We start from the raw sequence: 12,169 nt of genomic DNA, 5'->3' as shown, positions 1-12,169 counted from the left end.
AGGTTATTTTATGCTGGTTTTGGCTTGAGTAACAAAATTATATTCTACTCTGTAATGACAATCAGATGAACATTATAGATGAGAAAACCCACGTACATGCACACACACACATTAAGTCATCTTAACAACAAAGGGCTACACTCTAAATAGTCAAGAAAATAGGTGAATCAATGGATGCTATTACAACCCTAACCCAGACCAAAGCTTTAAATTTATTGCTTGTAGAATAATACTCCCTTGGAAATGATACCTTCATTTCTACGTGAAAAGGAATTAAAGATAGAAGTTTAGGTAGCAGGACTAGCTAATAGACTTATTGTGGAGTACATTTTCATGGCAATTACACAGTTTAATACAGATAATAGGTTACAACTGAAAAAAAAGCAAAGTTTCCAAAGATACTTTTATTCATAGTGTACACACATTTTATGTATATGTAGTCATTTTATTTATTCAAATATGTGTATACTTATGTATATGTGGTTTTATTTACATTGCAGAAAGTGGCACTTGTCAATGGCAAAGAAGAAAAAGGCCCCCAAAATCCCTTTAACATGGGATGAGGATATTTCATGAAGGTTAAAATTAACAACCAAAATTCCCTCCCTTTATTGAATATAAATGAGTGGAAAATAAGTTGATAATCATAAATATTGATATCAGCTATATTAACATATACTCTTTTTGTTTATATGTGTGCATCATTCTCAGGGACTATGTTCAAAATACCAGAACAGTGAGTTGTCTCCTTGAAGTCTTTAACAGTAGTTTCGTGTTTGCCCTCCTTAGCAGAGTGAGAATATCTATTTCTATTAGAAATATACAACTACATACCCTAAACAAGCTAAGTAAAAGCATTGCAAACCTGTTTGTTTTCCTTTGGAGCACTTTACTGCAACATATTTTAAGAAGATTAATCTCTGAAAGATTAAAAACTTTCAGATTTTAGAGCAAAAAAAGGTCAGGAAGAAAATTATCCCTGTGAACTAAGGGGTAAGAGAAGAGCCTTTCATTCAATAAATAAATATTGATTAAATACATATAGGGCTCCTGTCATGATTCTAGGGTTTGTAGTTCATAGTTGAATAAAATAAACAAAGATCCCTGGTCTCTTGATGCTTCTATTCTAGAGAAACGAAAAATTAAACAAGAAACCATAGACATAATAAATAAATTAATGATACAGTTTGTAAGAAGACAAAAAGTGCTCCAAAAAAAGAAAAAGTACAATAAGTAAAGATGATCAGGATTGTAGAGTGGGATAATTGTGTTTCAAAAGCCCCACGAAAGAACACAAGAGATCAGTTTTTTAAAAAATCTGTCAGGGTATTTTTTTTTTAACTGATCATTCTTGATTAATTATTCCTTTATTTGTAGTGAGGGCAGAGTGCTGGGGGATTATGGCGTTCTTTATGGAATATCCTAAAACACAGATCTCCTTATTTCCAACACAAGAAACCTCTCTAGCAGAAAACATGACTATGTTATGCATGGGAAATATACAATTGCTACTTTGAGAACTAAGCACATTCTAGTTGCTTCTGAGTTTCTCAGTTAATATTTATTATGTATTTGTATGTAATACATGTAATATATTATGTATTAATATATTTCTCCCAAAAATTATTATTGGGCAGTAAATATCATGATGACAAAAGTTTAAACACAGTTCAAGGAGGAGAAACTATTTATTCACCTCAATCTATTTTCTTAGCCTCGAGGGGTGAAGTAGGGTATGGTGGGCAGAATCCCCATTATATCAGTTTAGCATTGTCCATGAATTCCAAAAATAGTTATTGGATTATGTTTGTAAACTGCTCTGTCAGAGGTAACACTTTAATTGATTAAATTATGATTAGGACTTTGATTGGGCCTTGTCAGTAGGGTGTTGAATCCCTGTCCCTGTTGGGCAGAGACTCACAAAGAAAAAAACATGGCAAAGGACAGAATTGAGTTTTGAGCTGGAGCCCAGGAAATGAACATATATGAGAAGAACACAAAGGAATAGAGACAACTCCTTAGACACAGCAGAAGCCCCCGGGAAAGAGACAGAGCCGTTTGCTTGATAGTCTACAGCGAGCCTGTGGAGAGGTAGAGCAGCTGAGCCCAGAGAGAAAGGGAGCCCCAGGGAGAAAGGAACGCAGGAAGCCCGAGCTCTTGGCAGACGTTGGCAGACATCTTGCTCCAACATGTGGCAGCAGATTTTGGTGAGGGAAGTAACTAATGCTTTATGGCCTGGTAACTGTAAGCTCCTACCCCAAATATATACCCTTTATGAAAACCAACAGAGTTCTGGTATTTTGCATCAGCACCTCTGTGGCTGACTAATATACCCATCATTCCTTTTTAACAGCAAAACCATTGGTCTAGCTCATAGAAACCAGTATTCTATAGAAACTTTCTTTGGGAAACAACATCCCACTGCTGATGATTTCTAACTTTCATATTTCATATTTTAATTCCCCCTGGATTTCAACAGACAGGAAAAATTTAATTGCAATGTATTTTATTCTTCAGTGTAGTTGAATCTTCTGCTGTAATAAAATGAGTGTGCACTATCTACACTGACTTAATTTGGATGATGCAATGTATTTCTTCTCTTTTAAAATGAACATGCTGTTTCTTTAAAAATAATGCATACACATTTTCTAGTATATGAACATTGGCAAAGCTTTAATGAAGAAATACCCCTATTATGAAATATAGCTATTGTACATATCTTGAAACGAGTCCATCTCTATCTTAAAAATATGAGAATACAATCTTAAGGAAGTATAGTTGTTCAAAATGTAGCCCACTGGTTGGATTTTGACACATCGTTTTATCACTCACATTTCCTCTAAGCTCTTCAGACAACTATTAGCATAATGTAATATACTTTGAGACCTCAACTTGGTAGAAATATCTTCCAGTGATATAAGTGGGTATTTATTTTCCTCGAGACATTTTAAAGGATAGTTGAAGTGTAGTAGCTAACTACTTTTTCTTGAATTTATATATTTTTTTATTGAAAAGATGGAAAAGCACCAATTGCTGGATTTAAACACTTGGGCTTAATTAGCTGCTCAGATTGCTTTATCAAGACAGTCATTTTTATAACCTAGGAGGGAAGAAAATGATAGAGGTGACATGGCTTCCAGTAAACACACTAGTTTTATGAGCTGAGATTCAATAAAATATAATAGTAAAAATGGGGAATAGACACCTATAATACTAATTATGTCCCTTGGTGATATATGTAGGGATGTTTGGATTGATACTATTTAAAGGCCTTAAAAATAGAGTACGTAGTTTTACCATCCCAAATTGTAGGAGTTTATCTGTTTACTATGATTAGAATATAATGATGATTCATATAGACATTATATTTCTCTTTGAAATAAACTGCTTATTAAAGTATGTGCAAGAGACTTTATTTCACTAATTTATATACCTAGAATTATGGTATATAAATGTACTTGGCAGCCTTATATACATGTAAAATTTCATAAACAATCAGTTTCTGAATGAAATTTAATCAAGAACAATATGAAACAGTGGTTTTATTGAAACAGTCCCTCGGTCTCCACAAAAAGGGATTTGTAAAAATTCAAATACTTTGTCTGCAGGTTTTAACTCTGCATTGATAGGATTTTCAAATGCCAAAGCATTCACATTGACCATGGTCATAATCCCACGGGCAAAGTGTGTACAATATTAATGAGTGTGGTAATGCAACTCTTAAATAAATTGTGATGTCAATATTTCATATATACAGTATGATCCAGATGTGACACTGAGATAGAGGTCATTCATGCTACCTATTTCCAATAGTCATCAAGGACAAATGAAAATAATGAAATACCTTTTACAACCAGGCTTCCAGTGTTCTCTGCAACGCCAAACTGATTTGTGGCCATGCACGTGTATGATCCAGCGTCTGACCTGGTAACGTTATATATCTTGAGACTACCATCCCCCAAGAGAAACACTCTGAAGAGAAAATATATAATTAATTGAAATAAGGCTCTTAATATTGGTAATTCGCAAACACTTTTCTTTTTAAAACATTCTTAAAATCATGGGTCTATCCTAATTTTAAAAAATTATTCCTTTCTTATTAATTCTTTTGTCCCTGATTATCAGTCAACTCTGAGCCTTCAGATTAGAATAAATGGTGTATGCTTTTTTTTCTGACAGAGCAGTGATAATTGTCACACTATAACTTGCACTTATCATTTTGGATTTCAATGCACTTAAAAAAAATATATGTATTTATTTAATTATTTTTTAAAATGTATTTATGCCTCCCCTACCACCAATGGTTCTCTCATCTGTCTGCTCACTGTTTGCTTGCCTTTTCCAGGAGGCACCAGGAACTGAACCCAGGACCTCTCACATTGGAGGTGAGTGTCCAGAGGCCTGAGCCATATGCACTCCCCATGGGCTGCAGGGTCTGCTGGCTTACGACATCTGCTTGTCATGGCAGGTTAATGTGGTATCTGCTCGTCTTCTTTAGGAGGCACCTGGACCTGATTCCAGGACCTCCCATGTGGTAGGCAGGGGCCCAACTGGTTGAGCCACATCTGCTTCTCTCCAATGCACTTTTCAAAAAAGCAAATGAATGCTTGATGCTTCCGTGTCTGAATGCTTGATGGATAAGAAGTCCTGTGCAATTTTCTAAGTTAATTCGCTGGTAAAAATAGAAAATAGCTATGGAGAAATTAAAGCAAATCTTCACACTGTCTATAGTTTTCCTCTAAAATTAGGAAATAGTCCAAAACAGACATCAGAATGCTATTTTATCCAGAGAAAACTCTAAGACTAGTTTCTTGACAAAATCACCATCAAATGTTTTAATAAGAAGACATTAAAAAATGGAAAAATGAAAGTATTTGCCCAATTTTAGCCCCATATATTTTGTCTTACAAATTAAATTAGCAAGCTCTTAAAAACATAGCATTCAAATACTAGTGGGGAGTCAGGATGGTACTGAAAAAAGTGATGTCAAACTAATTTTTAAATTAATGGCTTTAAAGGAAAGAAATATAAACATTTGGCATACATGTGATATTCATGAGCAGTAACAAAACAGTATTTGTTACGTTTCAAAAATGTCCTTATTTCTAATATTTATATAACATGGAATATAGATAATATAAATGATTTACCAATTTGAAACACAGAGAATGTCAGCCTGGGTTTAGAATATGTCAAGACAATCAGTTTTATTTTTAAGCGAGTATTTTGGAGTATTCCCCACCAACAGTCATTCAAGATCTTATTTAAATTCTGGAATACCTTGTTGACTAGATCCTATAACAACTGAATCACAACTTATTGACAAAGTCATACAAAGGTATTTGAGTATGTAGCGAACTTCCAGTCAAATACAATTCTCTATCTGATTCAACTAGGAGAAGTCACCATGAGAAGGATTGGGGTGCATCATTTACCTCTAGCATTTCAAATTAACCAAGCATTTTCAGCAAAATAGGAACATTGCATTGTGGCAAATAAAGCACTTCAAATTATAAAACTAATGATTCTGCTGGTATCTAAAGTTCATCAAACAAACTTTCCAACTACCAATATCAAAGTTTATATGTCATATAATTTTTCACTTAACTTTTAGAAAGGGATTATTCTTAGAAACAGTGGTCTGATATTGCAAGTACATTACCCTTCTCAGGCTTATAGTACATATCCAGTAATGTTTTTTTAAAATTGTACTGAAATTAAAATCATTAAAATTGATTATTTCTTTTGAAATGCCCACCAGTTAATCAATAGTTCTCAAGTACGTATACCCTGTAGCAGTTTGATATTGTTTATGAATTCCAAAAATAGATATTGGATTATGTTTGCAAACTGGTCCAGCCCTCCAGAGTATATTGGATTCAGAGGTTTCACTTTTACTTGATTAAATAATGATTAAGGCTTTGATTGGGCCATGTCAGTAAGATGTTGCATCCCTGCCTCCTTTGTGGGGGAGTTCCGAGCTGGAGCTAGAGAAGTAAACACACAGGAGAAGAGCACAGAGGAATAGAGACAGCTCAGTAGACACTGCAGAGGCCCCGGGAAGGTAAATGAACAATTTGCCTGATAGTCTACAGCTGACATTGTAGAGAGAAGCAAGCCTGAGTCTGGACAGAATCCAGCCCCAGGGAGAGAGACAAAGCCTAGAGAGCCTGACAGCCTACAGCTGATAATTGGAAGAAGCTGGTACCATGGAGCTTAAGAGGAAAATGAAGTCTGAAAACTGGCAGCCATCTTGTTCCAACATGTGGCAACAGACTTTGGTGAGGGAAATAACTTACGCTTTATGATCTGGTAACTGTAGTCTTCTACCCCAAATAATACCCTTTATAAAAGCCAACTTTTTTTCTGGTGTTTTGCATCAGTACCTCTTTGGCTAACTAATACACACCCTTTGAGATACTACAAAAAGTTAAAATCTGCCAAAGACTAAACAGCTAATAAATGTCAGAAAATAGTTATATATGATTATCTCTAGCACTCATGCACTTTCCAGATTTGTCATATTTGATTATCTGTAGCACTCATGCACTTTCCAGATTTGTCACTTAACCTTACTAGCAGTAAAATAATTCTGAATGTTAATTATGATGTCCAAGATACTTCTGTTGAATCATCATTAGATGCCCTGAAGATGGCTTATATCTTTGTTCCTCAAACTGTGGTTTCATTCTAAACCAACTGAATCAAAATCTGTGTTTTACCAAAATACCTAGTGATTGGTATGCACAAAATATTTGAGAAGCATTAATCTATGCAATATCAATCAAACTTTATAGAGATATTTTTATTTCTTGGTAATTTTATTTATTTTATTTTAATAATTTTATTTTATTAATATCAATATGTAAACATTCATTTAAAAAGAAATATTAGTTTCACATGTTTTACAAAAATAAGCAAACTAATCAACAAACTGATTTATCATCTAAATAGGTGATACAAATTTCTGGCAACCTAAGATATAGAAAGACAGAGATTTACTGTAACTAAAATTTCATGATAGGATAAATAGTTTGAATATTTTAATTTCTCATTTAATATTTTTCTTTTCATTAATAAGAAATGTTAAAAACAGAGCAGGGAAACATAATCTTGTGACAATGCAGACGGCAGCAAACCACCTAATCTTATCCCAGATTTTATGCAGAATATTTATACAAACATATTAAAGAAAACAGAACTTCCAGCTCTGTCTCATTTCAAAATATGGCTTAGCAGAAATAATTTACAAAATAAAAGAAAGAACACCCAAACACCCAACTCAGATCAAATTGTACCAAGCACTTGACATTTTCAAACAAGACAGGATTCACATATAAGAATCACCTGGAACATTTCAATGGGTAGCTTGGGTAACATTCATAGAAAAAGATAAAAATTTCTTATTTTCTGTCCTTTTTTGGAGTATTCCAAAGTAAACTTTAAAATTGTAAATGGAGAATTGAAAAAAGGGCAAATTAATAAAATAATTGAAAATATTCTACTTTCATCCCCTATAAGCTTCTCTGGCACTTAAAAACAAAACTCAGCCACTAGTATGGATAAGTTTGGCTATGTTTAAAAACAAAAAAACTTACTGGTTATAAATGTGGAAATATGCATGAATAATTAACAAAGAAAATATAGGAAAAGAAGCAGAAGGCAAGAATGTAATTGGTTTACATGTAAAAATATATATTCATATATCTATTATACTAGGATTTAATGTTGCAATAATGTTTATAGACAATAGATCAAAAATGTATATATGTGAATATGTGAATATATTATTAGCAGAATGGGTAAGAATGTGGACTTTGGATTCAAACTGCCTGTGTCTGAATCTGAGTTCCTACATTTGATATTTGTGTGACCTGGGGCCAAGTTACTGAACAATCCAAGAGCTCAGCGTTCTCATCTGTAACATGGGGTTTAATTGTATTTGTGTCACAGAATCCTGAGGATTAAATGATAGAAACTTTTTAAAGCACTTAGCACTATGCCTGATACCTCCATAGCAGTCAATAATGTAAGTGTTGAGTGAACCAGTTTCTCATCTAAGAACTCCATGAAAAGTAATAGCAACAGGAAAGGAAGTAATATTTTGCCACTGTCCATTCTGAACAAAGGGGCCTAAAGTACCTGCCAAGCTTTTTTTTTAAAGTTTTATTTTTTATTTTTAAAGAAGCTTTAGATTACATAAACATTACATAAAACATGTGGAGGACTCCCACATGCCCTACCCCTCTTCCTCCCACGCTTTTCCCACATTAACATCCTTCATTGGTGTGGCACATTTGTTAAGTTGAAGAACTCATATTGAAGCACTGAAAGTGCCTAATGCCAGTAAGACTGTCCCTAGCATTAAGCTGTTCCTTGAATTTGCTTAACTTCCTATCATTACATACTAGGCAACATGATCTTTAAGAGCCACAGTGATCTTATTCCTATTTTGGGAATGATAATAGAGTTGTTATGAGAATTAAATGTTAGCAATTAATGTGTTCCTTATTCTTTGCTGATAGTACTACTTGGCCTTTGCTCTCCTATGTGACTCAAGCTACTCTTTCTGATTTTCACTGTCGTTCTTACTCAGGCCTTAGTGTCTTAAACCTCTTGTGTCTGAACCACTTCAGCACAAAGTTTTGTGGCTTTAATCTATGGTTATCAGTCGTTGAACTGTCCTTAGTTTTGGGATCACCAAGTACTGACACTTGAACCACTGTGTATGAATACTTCTTCCTTAACCATCCCACTACAATGATTTCACAGTTAGAAATCTTTATTTACAGCTTTATTCTTGGATATCTATTTAATTGGAATATTCAAATTGTTCACACAACTGAATAGAATATTTTCCCCAAATCACCAAAACTTAGAGTTCTATTTAGATGGTTAGATGACAAATTAAGGCATTTTCTCTTAAAGTATCCTATGAAAATTAAAATTTAAAGAAATTTACATGTGTAGATATAGTTTGAACAGGCAACTGATAGAAAAATTTACAGTATTTGTAATGTGCCACATGGTTCCTCTAATTGCATTACGGGCATAAAAAGGTGGAAATGTAGAATAATAAATTGTGCCTTACAGTCAAACAATATTGGTAGATTGTATAGTGGCTTTTGAAAATAGAACACGTACAAAAATGATCCTCCAATTTACATAAACATTTCAAAGTTAACAGATAAGTTGAAGGCAAACTATAAAGAGCTGTTGAACATACAACAGTTGAGTCTTCTAAATAATGGGAAAGGTAGGTAGCATGAAGGGAAAACAAAAGTAATAGATGTCATATGCATTTGTTTGATTTCCCTTCTACATGAAAAGCTATTGTGAATAAAACAGGGAAGTTAGAGTATCACATCAAATTTACTTGCTGGGCTCTTTTATCTGAACATGATTTTCAAATTTTTGTGTCATTCTAAGAAACCAAATAAAGACTAATGGGAAATATTTTACCCTTGCTTTCTTAGGTTGCCTGCTGTGGCACTCTAAAATTTATAAATATAATAGAGATTAACATTCACATCTATTTTATCACTGCATCTAATCTCATACATATTTAAATCTTAACTCCATATAAACAAATAGATCTGAATATGTAGATGCCAAAGTATGAATAAAAAATGAGGAAATTCCCATCTTTTTGTTTGATATAAACCATAGTCTATCATACAGTTTGAGGACATAGAAAATTAGCAATTGCTAAATTTCTTAAATTAGGAGAAATTAGGACAGTGGGCAATTATAATTTCTTATTGCTGAAACTAGAGCAATACTGCTATTTTTATAGTTAGATTATTAACTGGAGTATTGCTTCCAGTTCTGTCTAAAGATAATACTGTAGACCATGAAATTTTAATTGACTGTCTAATTTTACTGATATCTGGAAAATGTAAAATAGATTGGATAAAAATGAGTTAGATTAAAAAGTAGAAAAATGTGTATAAATTTGAGTCCTCACAATTTAGGATTTAAGTCAAATGTCCCACTGGGATCCATTTTAGATCAAATATTAATATTGAATTTTAATGGTTTTTGTACCTGATTATCATAAAGCATATCTAGTCTAACCTCACTATCATTTATTAAGCTATCTTTTAAAATTATTTTAACAAGCTACAAAAAATTACTGAACTGATCACAAACAAGTAAATATAAAAGCTTGCTCATTTAAATTCAAGTAAAGATTTAGGTCAATAACTTTAAATAATGCTAATGGCAATTATACATGGAAAATAACTCATACCTCTGGCAAGGCCAAATTTAAAGATTTAACCAACAAATTAATGAAAATCCAATTCATCATGCCTTATAACATCACAAGAGTAGTAAAAATGAGAAACATCAAAAGAGATAAAGATGAAGTGCCATCTCAAGAGAGAGAAATTACTGACTGGGCCACAGAAAATAATGCCAGCATCTCTGTAATAAATGATGTGGATTATCTTCAGTAAAGCAAAATACGCTTATAACTTTAATAAATTCTAAATAAGGAAAAATATGTGCCAGAAAGTTGAGGAAATTATGGAAAAAAATGATCAAATATTTTATTCATCTCTTTTGTTTTGCCTGTCACCTGGGAGAGAACACACATATTCTTTTTGGGAAAGAGTTACCTAATTCCTAAAGGGACTTTCATAATTTGAAAATATTTCTTAGAGTTAACACCCATTTATAGAACTTCCAGAGACTCTTTCCCTAATGTGCCCACAATATTAGCCCTTCACTCTGCTAATCTGAATTCCGTCTATCTTCCTAAGCTTAGTTTGATTCCCACTGTTTCAGAAACATCTTATACATTTCCCCCATTTTCTTGGTGGCTTTGGCTGTCAGAAGGTCCAGATAATGTAACCACCACCACCACCACCACCCCCCAGCAAAGGGGCAGCCAAGCAATAAATCCCCTCTTTGTTTCCACAGACTATTCCCAAGCAGCTTCTCAGTACTGCCTATTTGGAGACAGTCTGTGTGGCTGACTGAGATGAGAGACCAAACTCTCAGCTGTGTGTCTTTGTGGCTTGAAGTGAAGCAGTTGCACTTGAAGTGAAGAGGAGCATGAAGATATCAATTTGCATTGCTTCCTGTCTTTACTTGCCTAACTTTTGGTGCCCTCAGTTTGGACCTCCCAGAGAAGTGGTACTTAATTCTGGTTCCAAGGGAACTCAGGCTAAGATTTCCAGCTTTCTTTTTCACCATTACCCCATGCCTATCCCATCTCCACAGTCCACATAATATATTCTCTCTCTCTCTTCTGAAATACTGGTTTTTTTCCCCCCGCACTGGTCAACTGAGATGCAAAGAGGTAAGTTACTTCTTAATCTAGGCCTGCATGCAGGTCTTCTGATCCTGGGCCAGTGCTTTCTCTACTGCATCATTTGAATCATTACCATGCCTTGGATTTTTAGTTATCTTTTTAGATGAGTCTTTGCTGTTCAAATAGATTGTAAAAAGCTAAGTTTTTTGAGGCAAGTGGTTTAGTGGTTTTAAGATCATGATTATAAAAGTCAGATTGCTTCCTTATTATTATTCTGTCCATGGAAGAACTTTTATCATTGATATAAAGGCAGTGGCCACCAGAAGTGAGGTGAGGGAGAGGGAAGAACAGGTGTAACATGGGGCATTTTGGGGACATTGGAATTGTCCTGCATGACATTGCAATGACGGATACAGGTTACTATACATTTTGTCAAAACCTAGAAAATTGTGCAGTGCAAAGTGTAAACTATAATGTAAACCACAGACCATGACTGGTAACAATGCTCCGATATGTAACAAATGTACATATTATAAGATCGTAACAAATGTATCATGCTAATGAAAGATGTTGTTAATGGGAGAAAGTAGGTGAGGGCAATGGGTGGGGTATATGGGAATTATCTGTATATTTTTAAAAAATTTCATTTTTAAAGAGGTTTAGATTACATAAATGTTATGTAAAAAACAAGGGATTCCCATATTCCCCCTCCCACCCCCTCCCACACTTTCCCACATCCTATTTTTTGATATAACATTTATATAATCTAAAACTTTTTGAAAAATTTTAAAAAAAGTCAGATTACTTTGGATTTGGGTTCTGGATGTGTTACTTTTTAAAACTTCTTTTAAAATTAAAGTTATTCATTTATCAACATCCATAAACAATAAGTATATAGTATAAGCTGTG

At 33.8% G+C, this 12,169-nt stretch overlaps 1 protein-coding gene across 4 annotated transcripts in view; it reads right to left on the bottom strand.

The window, feature by feature from the left end:
- Nucleotides 1–12,169, bottom strand: part of CNTN6 (contactin 6) — a 365,092-nt gene that overhangs the window by 44,445 nt on the left and 308,478 nt on the right. For all 4 annotated transcript variants that reach the window (XM_071211969.1, XM_071211970.1, XM_004449587.5 and 1 more), the window contains one exon: nt 3,845–3,972. In XM_071211969.1, coding sequence (XP_071068070.1) covers nt 3,845–3,972 — 128 coding nt within the window. The remainder of the gene's footprint in view (nt 1–3,844; nt 3,973–12,169) is intronic.

The sequence above is a fragment of the Dasypus novemcinctus genome, chromosome 26 (assembly GCF_030445035.2).
Source record: "Dasypus novemcinctus isolate mDasNov1 chromosome 26, mDasNov1.1.hap2, whole genome shotgun sequence".
Taxonomy (NCBI): domain Eukaryota; kingdom Metazoa; phylum Chordata; class Mammalia; order Cingulata; family Dasypodidae; genus Dasypus; species Dasypus novemcinctus.
This window is presented reverse-complemented; position numbering and strand designations above follow the sequence as displayed.